The sequence below is a fragment of the Ochotona princeps genome, chromosome 18 (genome assembly GCF_030435755.1).
Source record: "Ochotona princeps isolate mOchPri1 chromosome 18, mOchPri1.hap1, whole genome shotgun sequence".
Lineage (NCBI taxonomy): Eukaryota > Metazoa > Chordata > Mammalia > Lagomorpha > Ochotonidae > Ochotona > Ochotona princeps.
Window position 1 is genome coordinate 21,404,358 of NC_080849.1, and position 24,730 is coordinate 21,429,087.

The 24,730-nt window shown below is 44.7% G+C and overlaps 1 protein-coding gene across 4 annotated transcripts in view; it reads right to left on the reverse strand.

Moving 5' to 3' along the window:
• The window catches only part of KATNAL2 (katanin catalytic subunit A1 like 2), a 210,540-nt gene that overhangs the window by 70,337 nt on the left and 115,473 nt on the right, over nucleotides 1-24,730 (reverse strand). For 2 of the 4 annotated variants that reach the window (XM_004579515.3, XM_058677016.1), the window contains exon 1: nucleotides 22,887-23,059. In XM_004579515.3, the coding sequence (XP_004579572.3) occupies nucleotides 22,887-22,937 (51 nt within the window). In that variant the 5' untranslated portion in view covers nucleotides 22,938-23,059. Of the gene's footprint in view, nucleotides 1-22,886; nucleotides 23,060-24,730 lie in introns of those variants that run through there. The other 2 variants (XM_058677015.1, XM_058677017.1) reach the window with 2 other exon arrangements.

Here is a 24,730-nt window from a genome sequence, read left to right on the forward strand (position 1 = left end):
AGCAGTTGCAGGGCCCGGCGGCGTGGTCTAGCGGCTTAAGTCCTCACCTTGAACACCCGGGATCCCACATGGTCACCGGTTCTAATCCCAGCAGCGCCACTTCCCATCCAGCTCCCTGCTTGTGGCCTGGGAAGGCAGTCGGGGACGGCCCAGGACCTTGGGACCCTGCACCCGCGTGGGAGAGGACCCGGAGGAGCTTCCTGGCTCCTGGCTTCAGATTGGCACAGCACCGGCTGTTGCGGTCACTTGGGAAGTGAATCATTGGACAAAAGATCTTCCTCTCTCTCTCTCCTCCTCTCTGTATATCTGACTTTGTAATAAAAAATAAATAAATCTGAAAAAAAAAAAAAAGAAAAAGAGAAAAGCAGTTGCAAAGGATGGATGGATCAACACCTTAGGGCTTCTGGGTCCTGGAGCAAATGGTGTTTTTCTTTTATTTATTTTTTTTAAAGATTTATTTATTTCATTACAAAGTCAGATATACAGAGAGGAGGAGAGACAGAGAGGAAGATCTTCCATCCGATGATTCACTCCCCAAGTGAGCGCAATGGCCACTGCTGTGCCAATCTGGAGCCAGGAACCAGGAACTTCTTCCAGGTCTCCCACGCGGGTGCAGGGTCCCAAAGCTTTGGGCCGTCCTCGACTGCTTTCCCAGGCCACAAGCAGGGAGCTGGATGGGAAATGGAGCTGCCGGGATTAGAACCGGCGCCCATATGGGATCCCGGGGCGGTTCAAGGTGAGGACTTTAGCTACTAGGCCACGCCGCCGGGCCCGGTGCTTTTCTTTTATTGATGAAGTTGTTGGCCGTATTTGCTTCCGCGTGAGTTTTTTGGTCCACAGATAGGATTCTTTGTTTCATTAATTTTAAGGCATTTTTCTTTATGTACTTTCACCTATAGTTTTCTCGGAAAGGCAGATTCACAGAGACGAGGAGAAAGACAACTTCCATCTTCTGGCCCACCTCCCAAAGGGCCGCAAAGGCTCCGAGCTGAGCCCATCGGAAGCCAGCAACCAGGAGCTTCTTCTGGGTCTCCCACGCAGGTGCAAAGTCCCAGGGCTTTGGGCCAGTCTCCACTGTTTTCCCAGACCCAAGCAGGCAGCTGGATAGCAAGAGGAGCAGCCAGGTCATGAACCCACACCCATAGGGGATGCAAGAAAGGATTGGCCAGTTGAGTCATGCTGAGGGCCCCCTTACACAGGATTGAGGCAAACTCGCTTCGGCCTCATCCACATAATCTCATCTGAGGCTACTGACAACAGCCAGGATTCGGGAAGCACTCAGAACTCACACACATGCTCAAATCCCACAGGATCTAAGGCTTTACCGTATCATGAAAGCCAAAAGACAAACAGCAAAACACAGGGAAACCCGCTGAGGGGTCTGAAGACAGGATCTAGGATCAATCTCCAAGAGCCCCGCCTCGGGATTTGCCATCAATAATGACACTGGAAGAGAACAGAGCTTTTTCAGTCTTCCTCATGGCACCCCTCAACGTGAGACCGTCTAGGGTGAGGGCAAATGTCCCCAAAGCCCACTGGGGCTGTCTGCAGCTGGTCTGCCTCAGGCTCTAGGGCTACACTCAGGTCCCCAGTCATTCACTGCTTCCAGCAGCCCTGAGGTGATGCCCACACCTCGGACACACACCATGTGCCGGCCAACCACACTCAGCCACTGCTCCTGCCCTCCTGGGCCAATCGTTCGCACTTGACACCAAACCTCCCCGGCCCGTGGTCTCCAGTCCATGGCTTTTCTCAAGCTGTGCCTTGCCACCTAGCCCCACCGCAGCCCACTGGGCTCCAGTTCCTGTCTCCTTCACCTCTTAGGCTTGTTCTGTGACTTAGGCAGGTGCTCCTGACGCCCTCCCCTACACCCTATACCCCATGCCCTAGAGCCTATACCCTATCCCCCCCATCCCCGAATCAACACCACCACCACCACCACCCCACACACCCAGCCCCACCCCTGCGGAGCCAGTGCGTATATTTGCCAGCACAGGAGAACTGCGGTCCGTTAGGCAGGTGGTGTGGAGACTCAATGGGTGGTGCCGAAACCAATCAGCAGAGGTGGTGCTGGCTGCTGTCCAGGGGGCGCGCCCTCAGGTGGACGACTGGGTGGGGCAACCCTGGGGCGTGCCTTGCTACCAGGTGCCTGGCTGGAGATAAAAGGCCAGCGTCCTGAGCTCCCTAACTGGCTGGCTCGCTGCAGCTGCAAAGCACTCCCAGCGCACTCCGCCGCCACTGGCCCTGCGGAACCCGCTGAATCCGCAACCCCAGCACCCACGCCAAGCAGCCAAGCAACGCCTGCCCAGCCCTGCTCACCAACCGACCGTCTCAGCAAACGCTGCACACACCCTCCACGCGGGACACACACTGCCATGGCCACAGAACCGGCACTGCGAAAGGTCAGGCTACTGCAGGCCCGACTGGCTGTCCACAGCGACCCCAAGAAACTGCGCAAGTATCTTAGCAAGCTCTCGGCTCTGCCCATGACCCCGGACATTCTGGCCGAGACCCGAGTCCGAAAGACCGTGAAGGGCTTCCGCAAACACCAGCTCCTGGGCACCTTTGCCCGGGACCTGGCGGCGCACTGGAAGAAGCTGGCTCGTGGCAAGTCAAGCCTCCAGCTGACCCAGCAGCACTGGGCGCCCAACTGCGAAGAGCCAGACGATGATGACAACGACCACAACCACGAGCAGCAGCAGCAGGAGGAAGAGGAGGAGGAAGAGGACGCCCACGGAGGCTTCTGGAAACCCTGGCCGGCTTGCGAGGGGCAGAGCCACAGCCCCGAGCACAGACGCAAAAGGCCCAGAACGCTTTCGACTCTCGGACCGCACACGCCCAGCCAGATGGCTCTCGCCAAGGACAGCGACCACGACGACCACGTGCAGACCAAGACGCAGGCCAGAGGCGCCCGGGCCTGCTTTCCAGCACAGCACTTCTGGGAGTCGCCAACCCATCAGCTCTGGGCCGACTCTGCGGACCTGATGGCCCTGGAGCCCTGCACAGTCCAGCAGGAGGACCGCGAGCCCGCACGGGGCTGCCAGGCGCCTGCACAGGGACCCGCCCAGGCCCTGTCATTACCTCAGCCACAGCGGCCAGAAGACCCGGAGAAAGCAGCCGCCAGCCCAAACCAGAAGCCCGGTATGTTCCCGCGCCAGGACGCACCCCCTTGCCACAATCCCACACCGCACGGGGGCGCCTCCCGCCACGAAAAGCCCCAGCCGCCTCATGCACACAGCGCCCAGGCCAACCCGCCCAAGGACACCCAGCAACCCGCCGCAAAGCTCCTGCAGAGCGCTGCTGCCAAGCCCCTCGACCCGCAACACCCTGCCATGGAGAAGCCGGCTGTGACATTCGAGCAATACATGACCTACGACTACAAAAACAAGAAGCCGCGGAAGGCTCAGACCACTTGGAAGGTTCTGCAGTCTCGGAAGGACTCGGCCTCCCAACAACCAGGCAAGACCGCAGAACAAGATTCTGCCAGCACTCGCCAACAGGTGCCTTCGGCTCCCAAATGCCCTTGGCTGAAGGAAAGCCAGGCAGAGAAGCTGCAGCCCGCCGCAGCTGGCTTGGCCAAGCTGGAAACGACGCCCACGCAGGCGCAGGCGTGCCCTGGGACCCAGGACAGTCACCATGCGCTGCAACTCCTCTCTTGCTTCCCACCCGCCACAGAAGCGCCCTCCTCACCCCAGCCGGACGAAAACGTCGGATTCACCGGACAAAGAATCAACACCAGGATGCCCGTCTATTCTGGCGCCAGCTACTACACCCCCACGATGACCCTGGCCCCGGACCCGCACTGCAGCCTGGCACCCAAACACATCCGTTCCCTCTCTCGCACAACGGCAGGCGTCCCCTACCACGTTCTGCAACCGAGTCTGCACAAGCTGACGCCACAGCAGCTCTTGCACGCCGAAAAAGCCAACCCACAGCTCGTGCCGGAGACAGATGCCTTCTGGAAAAGTCACTGCCACCGAGATTTTAAAGAAGAAAAGCCGCAGGAGCGGGAATCGTGGCGAGAGATGTACCTGCGCCTTCAGCATGCCCGTGAGCAGCGCCTGCGACAAGTGACCATGGCCATCGCCGCCGCACAGGCCAACAAGCAGAAAGGACGCCAGGCCAAGATGATCGTCTTCAAGGCAGCAGCCGCCAGCACCCAGGCTCCTGCCCGCCACAGCTCCCACAGCAGCAGCAACTTCAGCCCAGCACCTGAGAGGCCAGCCCCCGCAGCCAGAGACAACGCCCCATCCCGCCTCAGGGCCACAAATCCCACCGCCAACAAACCCAAGAAACCCGCTCCTCTCATGGCTAAAGCCATTCACGACTTCAAGAAAACATGCCTCCGCAGATGAGTTCCCTGAGCACCGACCCTCCGGAGACAGTGGCAGGCACTGGGCCAGGGACAGGCTCCAAGAAGGGCAGTGTCCACCCCACCACGGAGTGCAACTTAGAAGCACAGCCACCAGCTGTGCCTCTCTGGGGACTTTGGCCTGGGAGGCCTGCATCCTTCCACTCTGGGACTCGTGCACACACTTTCGCACTCTTCTCTACCGCCCAGCACTCTTGTGCACTCTTCCCAAGTGGGATTCAGCTGTGAGCACACCTGGGCATTCCAGAGACTGAGAAGCCTGCCACGCCACGCCACGCCACGCCACGCCACGAGGCTTGTAGGACACACTGGACTCTTGTTATGAACTTGTGCCTTCTGTGGGAGAAACTGTGCTTTCCTTAGCCATTAGTTCTTTGGGACAGAGTGACATCGTTTTAACTCATCCATGCCCCTAGATTGTACTTACAGGACTAATAAAGTCATTGCACAACTGACTATGCCTGCAATCGTGGGTTCTTTGTCTTGTCCATCTTGGAAACAAACCCAGAGCCGTGCCGAGTTCAGATGCATCCACTCGATACATCAAAGTTTCTTTTCCAGCGAACACCACAAAAACACAAGCCAAGGTAGCCCGTGGGGACCTGCCTGGTGGCGTAGTAGGTGATGCCACCCCTGGCTCTGCACACACTCCCACCCCACCTCAGCCCTCTCCCATACGGACAGCCCTTTCCTGGCTGCTCCACTTCCAATGTGGCTCCCTTCCAATCGCCTGGCAGAAGCAGCGCCAGATGCCCCAAGGCTTCGGGCTCCTGCACCCACATGGGAAGCCTGCAGGAAGCTCAGCACTACTGGCTCGGGATCCGCGTTCCCGCCTTCTGGGGGATTATGTAGCAGAGAAAACAAGCTTACTTTCTCTCTCTCTCTGTTTTTTCTATCTCTTCCTCTTTTCTCTCTGCAATCTGTCTTTCACATGCTAATAAGTATAATATAAAACTAATGTCTCAGTGTTCAGATTTCTCACCTGTCTTATTTTTGCTTTAAAATTTATTTAATTGATTTTGGACTTTTTATTGTATTCAAATTGCACAGAAGATAATGCTGAATGGTTAGTTTCCATCTGTTTCACGCATCATATTCTATTTGTCAATCCTGTGTCTTCTATTTCATGTTTACATTGATTTCATCTTTTGGCTCAGTGCTATTGTTCCTATTAAGTTCCATGCTTACAGCGTAAGAATATAACCTGTTTCCCAGATGTGTGCATCCCTGTGTTTCTTTGGATGTCTGAATAGCGCTCCTTTATCTGCTTCAGATCTGCCCAGTTCTTGCGTTTTCTTCTATTTGTGGTGTGAACCACAACATTTTTATTTTCTTCTGTCTTTTTTCTTCTTCTTTTTTTTCAAGAAAAATAGTAATTATTTTAAAAGATAGAAATATTTTTCGTCTGCTTCTACATTCCCTAGGTAGCTGTAATAGTCAGTACTGTAGCAGTACTAGGTTCAGGCCCGTAGCTTATTCTGCCTCTGCCTTGGGGTTACAGAATCTTATAACTTTCAGCCATTCAGCACTTCTTTACTATTGCATAAGCAGGGATCTGGATGGCAAGAGCTATTAGTTAGGATTTACAAACTTGACACATAAAAGTTTAAAAAAAATGGTCAAAGTACATCGGAAGGTCATCACATAGGTGCCAACATTAGTAGTTTGCTATGCAAGCTGTTCCACCTTTACTCCATATGGACAGTTTCCTGTCCTGGCATTCTGCTTCCAAGTCAGCTGCCTGCCATTTGCAGGCAAACCTAGAATAACAGTGGAAGGTGATCCAAGTATTTGGGCCCCTGCAGAGACATGGAAGTCCTAGATGAACATACTAGCTGCTGACTTCAGCCTAACCAGGCTTTGCCATTATAGTCATCTGTCCCTTAAAATGCATAGTCTCTTTTCATATCTTTCCCTTTCTGTAGTTTTGACTTTCAAAATAAATAACTCTTTAAAAATGTTTTGTATGACAAAGTAACTCACAGAACAAGGAAACCCATTGGGATTCTTAAAACATGAAAATATTGAATTATGAGAAATGCTCCATTTTACAAAAATACTAATTAATAATACATTTTTATACTTTTTAGTTGAGTACAGTTAGAAAAAGCAGCATTATGCTTGTTAGAAAAGATCAGCATACAATGATAGGAGGTGTATACTATAATCCAAACTCTACAGAAGCTAACAGGGAAAAAATTAAACTTGCATTCTTTAGTATAGCATTTTTGCTTCTAGGTTGAGAGACTGAATTTATAATCAGATAATGGCCAGACCTACACAAGAAGCTCAGGATATGTGGCCTGCATTGTGGTGTAGCAAGTAACATTGTCAGCTGTTGGAGTCCCAGGTGCTGCAGTTTCAATCAGCTCCCTGCTGATGTGCCTGGGAAGGTAGCAGAGGATGGCCCAGGTTTGCAGGCCACTTAGCCCATGTGGGAGACCCAGGTGAGGTTCCGAGCACCCGGCTTCCTTGAGGCTATTTTGAAGTTGAGTCAGCAGATGCAGGATTTCTTCGTCTGTGTCTCTCCGTCTTTCTGTGTGTAGCTCTATCTTTCAAATAAATAAATAAACCTTAAAAAGATGGAAGAGAAGGAGAAGCAGCAGCTCAGGATGACAAATCACAAGCCCTGGAGCACTTGGTCTAGGATAAACAATGATGCGATCTCCCCCATTTTCGCTCAAGCACCCAAGAAAGGCCCAGTCAGACAAAGCCAAATATGGCGATAGACATCACTGACTTACAATGCTCTGGTTATGGTTAGCCCAGTTGGAACTTCTCCAAGTTAATACGCCCCAGTCACAATCCTTGCTTGTTTTCCACTATGAGGTTATCCCATTCTCTTTCTGTCTTTGAGTGGCTACAAATGCAATGACGGTTGCTGATTCTCTTGCCATAGCTGGCTCTCAATAACAAGCTCCCATATGTCTTCAGGTGATTGGTTGCCATTAATTTTTTTAGGACATTTTTTTTTTAATTGGAAAGCCAGATATACAGAGAGGAGGAGAGACAGAGAGGAAGATCTTCCGTCCGATGGTTCACTCCCCAAGTGACCGCAACGGCTGGAGCTGAGCCGATCTGAAGCCAGGAACCAGGAGCTCATCCTGGTCTCCCACACGGGTGCAGGGTCCCAAGGCTTTGGGCCGTCCTCGACTGCTTTCCCAGGCCACAAGCAGAGAGCTGGATGGGAAGTGGAGCTGCCAGGATTAGAACTGGCGCCCAAATGGGATCCTGGCGCATGCAAGATCAGGACTTTAACCACTAGGCTATCACACCAGGCCCGCCATTAATTTTTATAAATATTTTTATGTCAGGTTTACCTGTATCAAAAATACATAAACTCTTTGACATAACACTCTCACTTGTAGGATTTTATAGAAGTAGTGCTGTTATGGAGTGGTTCTCCTCAGTTGCTGATGCCCATGTAGCGGACAGCATGCCCAGGTGCATAGGAAACATGACAGCCAGCTCATCTAGGCCAGCAAAGGATATTGAGTACCTTGTCAGAGGATGGAAAGAAGAACAGGATGGACCATTTTCCTGACCAAGCTCCGCAGCAAGTGACTGGGTCTATGGATGTACTAAGGTGGACTTGGTCAGCCAACAAACCTTGGAAAGATTTTCTCAACCCTGGTGTGAGACAGCTGACTATATCTCAGAACTAACAAAACCACTCATGCAACATCCTTGGAGCACTGTTCCCCACATCAAGGTCTCTAAGGTGTCATCAAATAACTGTCCTCCATCCCGGGTACTGACATAGTTTGCCAGCAAGAAGTGGTCCCCTCCCCTTCCCTGCCTCAAACACAGGAAAAAAAAAAAAAAAACTGAAACATTTATTCCTCCCCCCTTTTTCCACACCTTGACCCTCTCCACCTTTGTCAGAGGCCATTATGGGCATATATCACACCCAATTATGTAAACAATACTGGAAATCAAAATGAAAATTTCTTTAAAAATTTTTTTAAAAATACTATAAATAAACAATGCACATAAAATATTTTAAATGTACTGCTATTTTATTTACCATCATGTCTCCAGTATCTATTGTGCCTGAAGTCCTCCATAATATTTAGCGAATGAAACTATATGAAAATAATTTCAAGATATGTAACAAAGTGAGGAAACAAATATAAAATGGAGAAAATGGTCTCTTCTGTAGAAAGAAAAGCATGTAAATACATATGTACTTGCAGAAGTTTTCTTGAATAGTTCAATAGGTAATTACTTGTGGTAGTTTCTTACAGGATGAGAAATAAAATGGGTGGGAGTAGATGGTAGAAAAGAAGGCATTTACTTTAAAATCACATCTAACATCAATTTTATTAAGCTATCACTTATATACAATAAAGTTATTAAGCTATCACTTATATACAATAAAGTGAAACCTTTTAAACTCTACAATTGAATGACTTTTGACAAATATGTACACACATATAATTAACATCCCGATAAAGATTTAGGACATTTCTACTACCCCATATTCCTTCTACTTCTCTGCTGCTAGAAGAATTCAGCACTTTATGGGTAATAGGGCTGAGAACTGCATTTTTTGGACAGCTATTGGCTATAAACTTCTCTCAGTTCCACAGAGACTTCTCCATAACCAACAACATAGCTAACAGCAGCTTGCTTTGTCAAAGCCAGAAAGTATGTAACCTGCTTGAAAGGTTGTTTCTGGAACCTATGGAGAAAATAATGGTAATTTTCTTCTTTCCTTCTTGGTGCTTTCTCCTCTCCACCTGCCACCTGGTATACAAATTGCACGTTGATAACTTGACGCTGTCTTTCAGGCATAGAGACCTCATTCAATCTGTTCCTCTGTGTGGTGTGATTTCTTCAGTTCCCCCACCTTCCATGTCCCTCCATTAATTTTTCAACTGAGATACAATACCTGGGGCCAGGACAGTGGCACAGCAGATGCCTGGGATGCCGACATTCTACTTCCAATCCAGCTTCCTACTAATGGCCTGAAAAAACGATGGATCAAGTGCTTGGGCCCCTGCATTTTGGCTAGCTTCGGCCTGGTCTGGTGCTGGCTGTTGGGCCTTTTAGGCAGTGAACAAGCAGATGCAAGATCTCTGTCTTTCCCTTTTTCTGTTATTCTGACTTTCATATATATATTTAAAAGAAACACACTGCATCTTTCAACAATAGAAGTTCATTTGTCTAATCTTATTAAAACATCTTGTTTCTCTTCTTGTTGATCAAGGTTTCTTTATTAAAAGTGTATTTTTTATTGTAAACATAGATTTACAGAAAAAGGAGAGACAGAGATAAAGATCTTCCACCCACTGGTTCACTCCCCAAATGGCAGCAAAGGCTAGATCTGAGCCTATCCAAAGCCAAGAGCCAGGAGTTTCTTCCCAGCTTCCCAAATGAGTGCAGGATACCAAGGTTTTGGGCCATCCTCTGCTGCTTTCCCACGCCACAGGGAGCAAGCTGGAAGGAAGTGAAGCAGCTGGGACACGAACTGGTGCCCATATAGGATCCTGGTACCTGGAGGTGGAGGATTAGCCATTTGAATGATCACACTGGGCCCAAACCACGTTTTCCTTTACACCCTTAAACATATTTTGGTTAGTTCTCTTCAAAGTCCTCCTCTAATATCATCTTCTGTGCTACTTATACGTCTATTAAGGAAGTCGTCCCCTGTCCGAGTTTTATATATCTAATGAATTTCTGATGACATGTCAAATGTTGTGAATGTCTGTATTTTTTTAAAAAAAGATTTTATTTATTTTTATTGGAAAGGCAGATATACAGAGAGGAGAAGAGACAGAGAGGAAGATCTTTCATCTGATGGTTCACTTCCCAAGCGGCCACAATGGCTGGAGCTGAGCCCATCTGAAGCCAGGAGCCAGGAACTTCCTCCGGGTGTCCCATGTGGGTGCAGGTCCCAAGGCTTTGGGCCGTCCTCGACTGCTATCCCAGGCCACAAGCAGGGAGCTAGATGGGAAGTGGGGCCGTCAGGACTAGAATTGGCATCCATATGGGATTCCAGCACGTGAAAGGTGAGGACTCTAGCTGCTAGGCTACTGCACTGGGCCCTAAATACATTTTTTTTTCTTTTTAGAAAGTCAGATATACACAGAGGGGGAGAGACAGAGAGGAAGATCCCCCATCCGATGATTTACTCCCCAAGTGACTGCAACGGCAGGAGCTATGCCAATCTGAAACTAGGAGCCGAATCCTCTTCCAGTTCTCCCACACCGGTGCAGGGTCCCAAGAGATCGGGCCGTCCTTGACTGCTTTCCCAGGCCACAGGCAGGGAGCTAGATGGGAAGTGGGGCTGCCAGGATTAGAACCGGCACCCATATGGGATCCTGGTACGTTCAAGGCGAGGAATTTAGCCACTAGGCCACCGCGCCAGGCCCTAACAATCATTATTTTACAAAAGAAATCGAGTAAGGATGTTTTAACACAAAACCTGAAAGAAACAAATCCCAGTTATTGGTTTGGATGGAGCAGGGCAAGGTACAGAAGGAAGAGGAGGGGGAGTGGGTGGAGAAAAAGAGGAGAGGTGAAGCAAAGGTCTCCAGGAGTATCAGTGTGGAGCAGCAAAGTGTTGTAGGTGGGCTGATCCGTCTCCCTGTTTATCCTGTTCCAGGTACAGGAAGAAATGGTTCAACAGCCACGTTTTGAAAGGAGCCCACAAGACTGCAGCGATGGTCCGTAGTGAAGTGGTTAATCTCCCTTGTGTAAGATCCAAGCACTTAAAACATAATAGTTATTTAAAATTCAGCTTAGCTTATGGTGATTTAGAGTCTGTTTAATTAGTATTTAGAAATGACATTGTTTATAGCTATTTGTATTTCAATAGATACTTAAATGTTTGAACATTTAAAGTTTAATAAGCTTCAGTTCTTTCTGAAGAAAAACACTGATGTAATTAAAGTTTCAATTACTCTCTCTTTTGTTTAAGAGCCCTTGCAGTTAATAAAAGCTAAGGCATTTAACAATACTCATCTTTAAAACTAGTCAAGCACTTCATTAATTAGCTAACACTTATATTGGGTCTTTTTTTTTAATGTAATAGGATCAGCTGGGCAGAGTAGCCACTTCTCCCTAGTACACGCCATGATATGGAGTGTTAATAAGGTGATTTTGTTTCATGACGATTTTGTATGTACACATAATATGTGTATTATGTAAGGCTTCCAAAATCATTCTTATGCATTGATAATAATCACTATCTGTCTCTCCATAAAAAATCAATAAATCTTTTTTAAAAATTCCTTTTTTCTTTCTCTCCTTCTCTGTGTCTTCTTTGTCTATGACTCTGCCTCTCAAATAAATGAAAATAATTTGTAAAAGCCCAAGTATTTAATATTTGTTCACACTGAGGACTGAGAAGCTAAACAAAAACATGATCAACGTATCAGTCAGAAAAGAAATCTGTCGAATTCTTACTTTCAAGGAGTTTGTAGTTTGCTCTGATGTGGGGAAAGAATGACCAAGCAAATATTCAATTATAATTTCCTGGAATAAGGGGGATGTAAGGATGTTTTCTCACTCTACCAAAGAGGGGCACTGCATCAAAAGGGGGCTGGCAAAGAAAGACACATTTACATCCTAAGGAACTGGCAAGAATTTAAGACTTAGAAATGTAAGAAAGAAAGGAGACTAGGAAGAAAGGCAGAAAAGCAGCAAACTGTAGTATGCTGCAAAGAAGCATCCCCTATGGGATAAAATACAATCTGCTCCTGACAAAGTAGTATAACAAGCTAATAATGTGCCTGTAGCACTGGCACATCATATGGGTGCCAGATCGTGTCCAGGCTACTCCACTAACAATTCAGCTCCCTGCTTACGGCCTGGGAAAACGATGGAGTATGGCTCAAGACCTTGGGTCCCTTCATCCTCATGGCAGGCCCAAAATGACTGCTGACTCCCAGCCTCAGTTGGCCCAGCTGAAGTAGTCAACCACCACTGCATGTTCCAGCAATAGTCTAGACTATAGTATGGTCTAGCCACTGCAGCCATTTGGGGAGTGAACCAGCAGATAGAAGATATATATCTCTCTGTATAATGCTTTCTTTTGAAAAATATTTATTTATTTTATGATACAGTTCCATAGGCTCAGGGATTTCCCCTCCTGATACCTCCTCCATCCTCCCATGCCCACTGATTTCCCCTATATTGTTACAATAGTATAGTCCTTCAAAACCAGTCATAAGTCCATCATTCTCCTATTTAAGTGTATTCTGACATTTTAGGTATAGAAAATGGCAGAAAGTTAAGCATCCTATTGTCAAGATAAATTTCCGTTTCATTGGGAGTTCATTTTTGATTCGGGAGTGGAGATACATGCTTCCATGTGTCGTCATCTCTCAATATGATGGTCTTTTTCATACAATTCCTCTAATGACTATATTTACATGCATCTTTACCTATATATACCCAATGACTTTGTATTTTGCATGAAGGGTTCTTTATATCAGAGAGGACATATTTGCCGTTTGGGGAATTAGCTTATTTCACTTGGTATCATTTTGTTGCAAATGGAAGAATTTCATTTATTTATTTATTTTTTTTTTTTTTAGTGGTTTAATAGTAGTCTACAGAGCGGATGTACGGCAGCTTCTTTATCCATTCCTCTTTCAACAAGCATTTGGGTTGTTTCCACATCTTCACTACTGTAGACTGAGCAGCTATAAATAATCACAGGTCACTTTCTTGTATGCAGATTTCATTTCCTTTGGGCATATTCCCAGAAGAGGGATAGCAGGGTCATTTGGCATATCAATTTTCGGTCTTCTTCGCACTCTATGCTGAGTTCCATAGTAGTGTAGTAGCCTACACTGTCACCAACAGTGAAGTAGAGTATTTTTCTCCTCATGTCCACACCATCAGCTGTTGTTAGTAGAGTTCTGAATGTAGGCCAATCTCATTGGAGTTAGTTGGAACCTCAATGTGGTTTTTATCTGTATTTCACTTTTAGTAAGGAAGCCTGAGCGTTTTTTTTATGTCTATTAGCCATTTGACATTTTTTAAAAATACATCTTTTTTTTCCTTTGCCCATTTCTTCACACGGTTGTTTGTTTTGCTATCACTAAGTTTCTGAAGCTTTTCGTAAATTCTGGATATTAGTACCCTACCACTTGTGTGGAGTGTAAAGATTTTCCCCTCTGTTGGTTGCTTCTTGACTTTGTTGATCATTTCCTTTCCTATACAAGAGCTTTTAAGTTTGATATAGTCCCATGTGTTTACTTTGGCTTTGACTGCCTGTGTTTTGTGGGACTTTCCTAAGAAGTCTTTCCCAATTCCTATAGCATGGAGAATGCTTCCTATGTTTTGCTCTAGTAGTTTTATGATTTGTGGGTACAGATTTAGGTCCTTGATCCATTTAGAAATTATTTTTGTACAAAGTGAAAGTTGCAAGTCTTGCTTCTTACTTCTGCAGCCTGCTATCCAACTGTCCCAAAAGCATTTACTGAAGAGCCCAAACTATTCCCCTGGATTATTTTTAGTTCTCTTGTCAAAGAGTAGTTGGCTGTATATGTGTGGGCTCCCTTTTGGTATCTGTATTCTGTTCCATCAATCTTCTGTTTCTGTACCGGTACCAGACTATTTGCTGATTACTGACCTGTAGTACATGCTGAGGTCTGGAATGGTGATTCCTCCAGCCTGATCTTCATTCTTCAGTATAGCTTTGGCTATTCATGGTCTCTTGTGTTTATAGATGAACTTTTTGATCATCTTTTCTATTTCTGAGAATGTTGGAATATTGATTGGGATCACATTGAATCTGTATATACTTTTGATAATATGGACATTTTGATGATGCTGATCCTGCCGATCCAAGTACATGGTAAGCTTTAATGTTCTATCTTTTAATGTTTTCTTCTTTTTTTTTTTTTTTACTGTTTTGCAATTTTCATCATAAAGGTCTTCTGTATCTTTGCTTAGGTTAATTTCAAGGTATTTAAGAGTCCTCTCTGCTATTATTTTAAAGGGGACTGTACTTAAAGCTCTTTCTCAGTCATGGAGTTAATTGTATATACTAGTGCCATCAACTTATGTTCATTAATTTTGCATCCTGTTATTCTGCCAAATTTTCTTATGAATTCCAATAGTATCTTGATTGAGTCTTTTGGTTCTCCTGTGTAGAGAATCACGCTGTCTGCAAGCAGGGATAATTTTAATTTCTCATTTCCAATTTGAATTTATTTAATTTCTTTTTGTTACAAAATTGCACTAGCAAGGATTTCCAATACTATATGGAATACCAAAGGTAAAGTGAACATCACGAGCCTGGTGCCATAGCCTAGTGGCTAAACGCCTTTGCCCTGCATGCTCTGGGATCCCATATGGGCGCCAGTTCTAATCCCGCTGGTTCCGCTTCCCATCCAGCTCCCTGCGTATGGCCTGGGAAAGCAGCAGAGGATGGCCCAAAGCCTTGGAACCCTGCACCCGCATGGGAGACCTGGAAGAGGCTCCTGTTTCCAGGGTTAAGACTGGCTCAGTTCCAGTTGTTGCAGTTACTTGGGGAGTGAATCAGTGGATGGAAGATTCTCCTTTCTGTCTCTCCTCTACTCTGTGTATCTGATTTTCCAATAAAAATAAAATAAATCATGAAAACCTTGACATTTTTTCCTAGGTCCAAACCTTAGTGGAAAAGTTTCCAATCTTTTCCCTTTTAGTGTGATGTTGACGTTGGGTTTTTTATATATTGCTTTTTAAATTGTCTTATAGAATGTTCCTTCTTTGCCTATTTGTTTTAGCATGAAGTGGTGTTGGATGCTACCACTTGCCTTCTTTGAATTCACTGAGAATATCATATGGTTTTGATTTTTTAATTTCTTCATGTGTGTATCATGTTTATTAATTTTTGTATATTAAACCAACCCTGCATGCAGGGGATAAATCCTACTTGGTCTGGGTGACTGATCCATCTGATGTGTTGTTGGATCTTTTTGGGTAGCATTTTGTTGAGAATTTTTTGAGTCTATGTTCATCAGAAATATCAGTTTGCAATTTTCTTTCTCTTTGTATCTGTATCTGGCTTTGGCATTTTGATATTGACTTCATAGAAAGAGTTTGGAAGGATTGCCTCATTTCCAGCTATTTGGAATAGCTTGTGGAGGATTGGGGTAAGTTTTTCCTAAAACATTTTTAGAATTTTGCTGTGAAGCCATCTGCTCCAGGACTTTTCTTGGTTGGAAAGGATTTAATCACTGATTCAATCTCTATCCTAGTTATAGGTCTACTTAGATTAATAATTGCCTTATGATTCGATTTTAGTACATTGTATGTGTCCAAAAATCTACCCATTTCTTCTAGGTGTTCTGATTTGTTGGCACATAGTTATTTGTAATAGTTCTTGATTATTATGTCTGAGGTGTCTGTTGTTAAATTTCCTTTTTCATCTCTGGTGCTATTCATTCGCATCTTCTCCCTCCATTATTTTTTATTAGTTGGGCTAGTGGGGAATCTATTTTGTTAATTTTCTAAGAGAATCAGCTCTTTGATTCACTGATCTTATTGTTCTTTTGGTCCGTATTTGGTTTATTTCCTCCCTTATCTTGGTTATTTCTTTTTTCCTGCTAATCTCGGGGTTGATTTGCAGTTGTTTTTCTAGCTCCTTCAAGCATATGGCTAGCTCAGATACTTGTGCTTTTCTACATTCTCCACATAAGCATTGGTTGAGATGAACTGTCCTGTTAACACTACCTTGAGTGTGTCCCCTAAGTTTTTTGGTATGTTGTAACGATGCCTTCATTTGCTTCAAGTGATTTATTTCCACTTTCATTTATTCTATAACCTATTGTTCATTTAGCAAAGACTAGTCAGTCTCCAAGTATATGCATATCTTCTGAGATATTTTGGCTTATTGACCTCCAATTTCACTCCATGATGGTCTGAGAAGATGCATAATACAATTTTGATTTTTAAAAAATTTGCTGAGGCTTGTAATATGATCAATCCAGTTCCATGTACTGGTGAAAAAAAGTGTATTCTCTGTCTGTAGGATGACAGGTTCTATAGATATCAATCAAGTCCATTTGCTCTAGTGTGTGGGTGAGCTCTAGAGTCTGGGTGAGCTCTAGAGTCTGGGTGAGCTCCATTCTTTCCTTAATGAGTTTCTGTCTCATTGATCTGTCCACTGAGGTTGTTAGGGTGTTTAAGGTCCCCAACTATTATTACATTTGGATCTATTTCTCTCTTTAAGTTCATTAATATTTGTTTCAGGTAGCTAGATGCCCTGGCATTTGGTGCACCTACATTTATTATGGTGATCTCTTCTTGTTGAATGGATCCTTTGGTCATTATGTGGTGTCCTTCTTCATCTCTTTTAATGTTTTTGATGTCAAAGTCTACATTATCTGATATAAGAATGGCCATAATAGCTCATTTTTCTTTTCCTTTAGCCTGAAATATCTTTTTACATCTTTCCATTTTCAGTTTCCGCTTATCTTTGTTAGAGAGATATGTCTCTTATAGTTTTTTTAAAAATCTTTGATCTTTGATTGATGAGTTTATTCCATTCACATTCAGGGTTAGTATTGATAGTAATCATTTGGTCCTGTCAATTTAGCAACGGGGTTGTTCATTATTTGATTTAGTCTTCTTTTGTTGTTTTATTGGGACATTCTCCACTTTTGCCATTGGTTTTGGTGGGTACTATTCCTTTTCTCTGTCAATAGGACATCTTTAACCAACATTCATAGGGCAGGTCTGGAAGAAGTGAATTTTTTTAGTTTTCCTTTACTATGGAAAATTTTATTTTATTTTCAAAAACAAAGGAAAGCTTTGCTGCGTAAATTACTCTGACTGACAATTTTTTTCTTTTAGAATCTGGAATATGTCATTTCATTCTCTTCTGGCCTGTACTGTTTCTTCTGAGAGGTCAGCTGTGAGTCTGATTGGGGTTCCTCTATGTTTACTTGATTTTTTTTCACATGCATATTTAGGGATCTTTTCCTTACCTTTAGCTGAAGAGAGCTTGATTATCATGTGTCACAGTGAAAATTGCTTTTGTCAACCCATTGGAAATCCTGTGCCCCTCATAAATTTTATTACCGAATTCTTTCCCCATATTAGGGATGCTACCACTTATTTCACTGAATACATCCTTAAACACAACTTCTCTTTCTGTGCCTTCTGGAAATCCCATAACTCTTCTATTTGGCCTTTTAATAGTGTTTCTTAAGTCCTGAATGCTTTTCTTAGTTTGACAAAATTCCTCTTTCAGTTTTTTGATTGTTTCCCCAATATTGCAGGAGATTCTTCAAATTCTGAGATTCTTTCATCTGCCTCACTCATTCTGTTATTGAAGCTTTTCACTGAATTTTTCATTTGCTATATTGTGCTTTTAATTTGTAATATTTCAGCTTTAATTTGATTCATTGTTGCTACTTCTTGTGTAAAATATTTCTTAAGTTCCTTGAACTCCTGTATGTGCTTCTCATTGTAAGAAGCTTTATAACGAGGGCCTGACATGATAGCCTAGCAGCTAAAGTCCTCACCTTCATGCGCCAGGATCCCATATGGGTGCTGGTTCTATTCCCCAGCAGCCCCGCTTCCCCTCTAGCTGCCTGCTTGTAGCCTTGGAAAGTAGTCGTGGACAGCCTAAAGCCTTGGGACCCTGCACCTGCGTGGGAGAACTGAAGAGGCTCCACGTTCCTTTATTCAGATTGGCTCAGCTCCAGTCATTGTGGCTGCTTGGGGAATAAAATAGCAGATTGAAGGTTTTCCTCTCTGTCTCTCCTCCCCTCTCTATATCTGCCTTTCAAATAAGAAAAGAGAGAGAGAGAGAGAGAGAAAGGAAGAAAGAAGAAAGGAAGGACAGAAAGAAAGAGAAGGAAGGAAGGAAGGAAGGAAGGAAGGAAGAAAGAAAGGTAGGTCTTTAAAAAAAGCTTTATAGCCAGTTTTTTAAATGCTTTATCCCCAAATTCCTTGATTTCTTCTTCAGTTAACTAAGGCTGACAAAGACTTTTGCTCCTTTGTGGAGGAGGTACCGGTAATATTCATTATGCCTCTGTCTCTTCTTTTGCTCTTGGTCATTCCAACTCTGATTAGCAGATTCTTCTCCTAAGTGCCAGTTTTTAATCTGTGTTGCCTTCAGTCTGCAGGTCAGTTTTACTGATCCTATGCAGTACCTGGTTCTTCATTTGCAGTCATTTGTGCCACTCTCTCCAGCAAGTTTCAGTCCCAGGTTCTTGTGCTAGGCTTCCATCATAGTCTTTAACCTCAGTTCCTGGCTCATTACTCTCTACCCCTGTGATTCCTCACTGTGGCCATGTTGTTTCCTGTTCAGCCTTTTTCACACTCCGGGTTTGAGCAGTACCCAGGATTAGGGAGGCAGCAGTTGTCCTAAACTGTGAGCAGAGCTCGTCTTGCCAGAATTCGCAGGCCATTAGGTCTGGTGCCACCCAGGCTTATTTTTGGTGGAACCTGTAAAATGGCAAGTCAGTATCATTTTCTCTAAGAGACTAGTGCAATGTGCAAGCTTTAAGTGAGTTCTTATGTGGCTTAGCACATGCACAGCTCACTGTTGTCCCTCCAGCCCTACAGCCTTTTCCTCAATATACAAAATGGTGCACGATGTGGCACTGGTGGTGGTATGGGTCGTGAAATCCACCTTGTTCCTGCACCTGCCTCTTTGGGCTCTGCCACTCTGCTCTTGATCATAGTTAGAATAAGTAAATAAGCAGGATGGGTAGTTCTATATCTGTGCTCACCTCCTGAGTTCTTGGTAAACTCCCCTTCCCACCTGGCCACCATTGGAGCTTCCATCACTGACTGCTGATCACTATTGGGGTATCTGGCCACTGCAACACTGCTCTGCTGTCTCTGCTGCTTCCCCATATCCACAGGTCTCCAGGTGTCCCTCTGCTTTTGGCCTACTCTCTCCTGCTTCCTGGGATCATACCCTCTCTGTTTCACCCTAATGCTTTTCTGCCTGTTTAAATCTGTCCTCACTCTGTTCTGCCATCTTTTGTACTTTCTGTGTTTAAAATAAAATGAATAAATCTGTTTTAAAGGAAGGAAGGAAAAGAAAGAAAGAAAGAAAGAAAGAAAGAAAGAAAGAAAGAAAGAAAGAAAGAAAGAAAGAAAGAAAGAAAGAAAAGAAAAGAATAAAAATTTGTGACCTGTCAAAGTTAAAGAATCCAGAAGGAGCAGTGACAACGAACAGATATATTCAAAAACCAATTATAAAAAGCTAGCAGATAAATGTCAACTGACTTAGGAAAGTGAAAGAAGCCAAAATCTAAGAAAATTTTAAATATAATAAAAAAAGCCAAACACCTACAGAGAAAGAAGCAAACAAGGAGCAAACAGATATCAATGACAGAAGCCTAAAAATGTAAAGGAAAGGAGAGCACCACCTACGTTAGGTATCACCAGGTGCTGCATTAGCAGCAGTAAAACAGGACAGGCAAGTTGAACACAGTAAAGCAGATTTCCTCTCCAACCCTGACTAAGTGAGAGCACCTCCTCTACCCAGTCAGAAGTCTGGAAGTTGACTCTCAGTGAAAAAATCCAGCAGAGACTCTGGGCTGAGGGTACCAGCCCTATCGGAAGGAAAGAGCAAGTAAGTGGAAGTCTACACAGACACCAACCAGAGAGGCAAGGTCCCAACACCCCTTGCCCACCACCTATTCAACTGCACAACTGTCTGTCCCTGTTTGGCGCCACCAGGGATACATCAATTCATTCTGCGCTCATTTCCCTGAAGATCTTAGAGGATTTCCTCTTGGGGATATGGAATACCTCAAAGAAAAGACCTACATGTCCTAGGATTCCGGAATCCTTCAGTGAAAAGCCCAGGATTGGTCATCTAAATTAGAAGGCCACTTTTTTTTCAAATATTCATCTATACTTATTTGAAATGTAGATTTTTCACTCCCAAAAATGATTGCAATGGCCAGAGTTTGACCAATTTGAAGCCAGAAGACTCTTCCAGGTCTCTCACGTGGGTGCAGAGTCCCAAGGACTTGGCCATTTTTTTCATGGTTTTCCCAGGGCACAAGCAAAGAGCTGGATCAGAAGTGGAGCAGTCAGGATATGAACTGGCACCTATATGGGATGACAGCACCACAGGGCAGAGGAATAGCCTGACACACCACTGGTTAGGCCTCAAAGACCACCTTTATTAGACACAATTATAATTCACTGGCAAGTGTTTCATTCTTAAAAACAAACTGCCAAGGGACACTTACTTTTAAGGAAAAATTTCCCACAAGAAAAAGTCATAGGCCAAAAATGCCAAGAAGAACTTGAGGGGTAACAGACAAAATGATACGAATGAAAGCAGATGAAGAAAACACAGAGGATGAGAGAAGGAACGAAAATAAGGGAAGGAGGGAAGTGGAAAAGAGAAAAGGAGAAGGAAGAAAAACAGGCAGGCATGTTCCTCTGTGATAGAAGAGGAGCCACAGATGGCCCCTCACAAGCACAGGGTATTGTGTTAAAAAAGAGAGAGACACTCAGACAACCAGTAAGAAATAAAAATGTCATATCAGAAATTATAAACTTGAAAATAAAATGGAATAAAAAGTTGAGCAGCTCTCTTGACAAATAAACCAAGAAAGCTAAGAAACGTAAAAAGCACACACACATTGAAAAGTTCCATTTGGAAGTCTAACATCCAATGACTAGGAGAAAAATGAGAGAGAGAGAGAAAGAGAGAATGCCTTATTCACAGAAATATTGCAAGAATTTTCTCTGGACTTGAGTGCATGAATTCCCTGACGTGATGTCTTATAATATCATACCAATAACGTGAATGAGAAAGGATTCTTAACAAACCACAATTTCATGAAAATTCAGAACCTGGGGATGCTAAAGACATAGTCCTAACAGCTTTCAGGAAAAAAAGAAAGAACCGAATCAGATTTTTCACAGTTACAGAAAGCTAAAAGGTAATACAGCAATACATTCTCAATTGAGAGACTGATTCTTCAGAATAACAATAGAGGCTAAGCCATCAGTCAACGTGCAATGCCATTCATATTCTGTTCCAAAAAACTTATCTGCTTTATACTGTTTCTTAAGAAACGACTGGCTGATGTATTTCAGTACAATGTGTTGTGTTTATAGCCATTTCACCAGGTCACCTTCCCCACTTGTAGTGTAATTTCTTCCCCCAGATTCCTAATAAACACAATTCCTTGCTTTTAGACTGGATAAAATAAAGCCATCAAAGTGCAATGTCTGGATGAGTGGATTTTCTCAACCTTGGAGCAATGGGACCAATAATGTTTCAGAACTATCCAAGTCACTTAAGTGGTATCCTTGGAACATTCTTCTCCACATCAGGGTTTATAAGTGACGTCAAGTGAATATCCCTGATCTTCAGGTACTGATGTAGTTTGGAAGCTAGGAGCAGCCCCCTCCCCGTCCCTCCTTTCCATCCAACCCAGATACAGAAAAAAAAGGGAAGAAAAAAGTTGGAAACATTTGTTCCACCCACCCTCTCCCCATACCTCAACTCTCTCCACCTGATTCAGTGGTCTTCATGGGCATACATCCTTGTTAACTACGTAAATAACATGAAAAATAAAATACCACTGCCTTCACAGGCATTAGCAGGAAGCTGAATCCGAGGCAGTATAGCCACTTGAACCAGCACTCCAGTACGGGTTTCCAGGATCACTAGCACTGTACCACAGTGCTGGCAGCCAAAAACATTCTTTTTTAAACTTCCCATCATTATTTGGTATATCCTTCACTCTTGTTTTGTTGTTGTGGAAAGTATTGCTGGTCAGTGTTAGATGACAAAGGCATCAAGATTACTGGATATATTGTAAAATTCATATAAACTTTACAGCTTTGAAAAGGATTATAGACAAGCCGAGAAAAAGGAAGAAGGGGGAATTAAATACCCAGGATCTGTGTCCATGGAGTGCTAAATCAAGATTAGTAGGTTCCAACTCCAGCACAATGCTTTCCTCCTCTTCCCCCACCCCCTCAATTTATTCTTTTATTATTTTGAAGGTAGGCAGAAGGACGGACACACACACACACACACACGGTGGCCCACAGCAGGGGGAGCCGGACATCCAATCCAGATGCTCCCATGCAGGTGGCAGGGCAGTGCTCGGCCATCGTCTCCTGTCTCCCAGGGTGCACTTCACCAGCGGGGTGGAATCCGGAGCTGTGCTGGAACTCAATCCCAAAATGACCACTCCTCAAACCCACTTACCCATCAAGATGCAACCTAATTACACCTCCCCCACCAACCCCAACGCAAAGCTGCCATGTCTTCCCTTTCATCAAACCCACCGTAACGCCCAAACCCTTCTCTATCCCAGATTAATCCTATTGTCACCAAGATTCTCAAGCCCAGCCCATCTCAAACTTCACACCGCTCCGCGTCTCACTCTGCCACCCTCTTTCCTCCCTTCCCGCCAGCTTTAACCCCCGGAGCCTGGGGCCTCTCACTGCGCCTGCGCGTGCGCCATTCGGGCGGCGGACGATGTCGCCATGGCGACCGGAGACAAGCCCGGTAACTAGCCGGGGAGGAGTTTCTGGCTCGGCTCTAGTTTGTGTATACTGTCCTTACCGCTTCCCGCGCCTGCTGCGTAAATTTGAGGGTCTGGTAAGAAAGTTCCATCGTTCACGGCCTAACGACCCGTCACAGCGGAGACGGGGAGCCGGTGTCTTGACTGGGACTTCTGAGGAAGCCGGCTGGGGAGGGACCACACCCAACGCTCAACCAGCCCGCCCCTCTCGGGATTGGCTAGAGCCTCTGCCCATCAGCCAGTCACCAGCCGTGGGCGGATTCCTCTCCATGTCAATCAAGGCAGAACTAAGCTTGTAGAATGCGGGACGTTTGTGTGGCCCTGGCCAATCGGGAGGCCGACAGGGCATGATTGACAGAGCGGAGGTGGGAAGGGCTCGCGACTCAAGTTGGCTCAAGTCTCTACATCATGGTGCTGGTCCTTCATTTCTGCGGTGTTCCCAGCTCTAAGCTGCGACAGCGCATCCCTCCCGCCCCTCCAATATGGTGAAGGTTCGGAAGTCCACGCCTGCGTTTGTCCCAACCTGTTTCCCACTGGAAATACCAGCTTCTCAGGAGCTTTTCAGAGGCAAAGTAAACACCACCCTTTCCTTTCCCTCTGACGGTCTTCAAGTTAGACCTGTTCTCACTACAAGTGGACAAACGTGGGCTCTACGATTTCCTTTGCTCTGTTTTCGTCTTGCAGTAATCTCTCATTCTTCCCCTCCGTCTTTGAAACATTGGTTATTACAGTCGTCAATAATTGTTTAGGAAATCCAACAACATATTAGATTACACTCTTCATTTTATACAAATTTAGCATTATTTGGACTTGTTATTCAGTTTTTGTTAGTAATAATAGCTGTAATTTACTAACATCTATAACATCAGAGAATGGCCTATATGATATATAAGCATATTAAATGACAAGTTATTTCATTATGCTTCACTTTTTTGTACTTTACAAATAACATTTTTTACAAATTGAAGGTTTGTGGCAGCTTTGCATCAAGTTAGTCTATCAAAGTCATGGCTTCAATTCAGTTCCTGGTCACACATTGATAACATTTTCACTGTTATTACCTTATTATCAGATCTCTTATGATTGCTAAGATCATTGATATTTGATGTTACCATTGTACTTGCTTGGGGGTACTATAAACTGCATCCATATAAGATAATGAACTCATTTAAAAATTTTGATTTAATTTTTAATGTTGTTTACGTATGCCCATGCAGGCCACTGATTAGGGAGGGGAGGGTCGAAGCATGCAGCAAGGTGAGTAGGACAAATGTTCCCTCTTTTTTTTTCCTTTTCTCCTCTATCTGCAGGGGTGGGAGTAAGGAAATGCCCTGCTCCTTACTGTTAAACTACGTCAGCTTCCAGGGATGGGGGATGGCCACTCGATGTCACCTTAGAGACTGACGTGGGAAGAAATGTTCTGAGGGTGTTACTTGAGTGGTGTTGATAGTTCTGAGATGTTGGTTTCTATTGCTCCAGGGTTGAGAAAAATTTTTCCAAGATCTGTTAGTTGATAAGGTCCACCTTAGGGCATCCGCATACCCAGACACTTGCTGCAAAACTTGGCCAAGAGAATTGGCCAACCTGTTCTGCTTTCCAGTCTCTGGTGAGGCACTTGATATCTTCTGTTAGCCGAGATAAGCTGACTGGCATGTCCTCTGTGTGCACCTGGGCATGCTGTCCACAGCACGGGCATCAGCAGCTGAGGAGCACAGTCCCGACTCATACCATATATCTTGTGGCTTTCCCTCTGGCTGGAGTTTGAGTCCAGTGATCTAGTTAGGTAGGTAGTCCCCCAGGAAATCTCACCTGGGCTGACCCTAAACCTGATTATTGTGTGTGCCAGTTAGTGCAGGATCTGCCTAAGCATCCACTAGTGAATGCA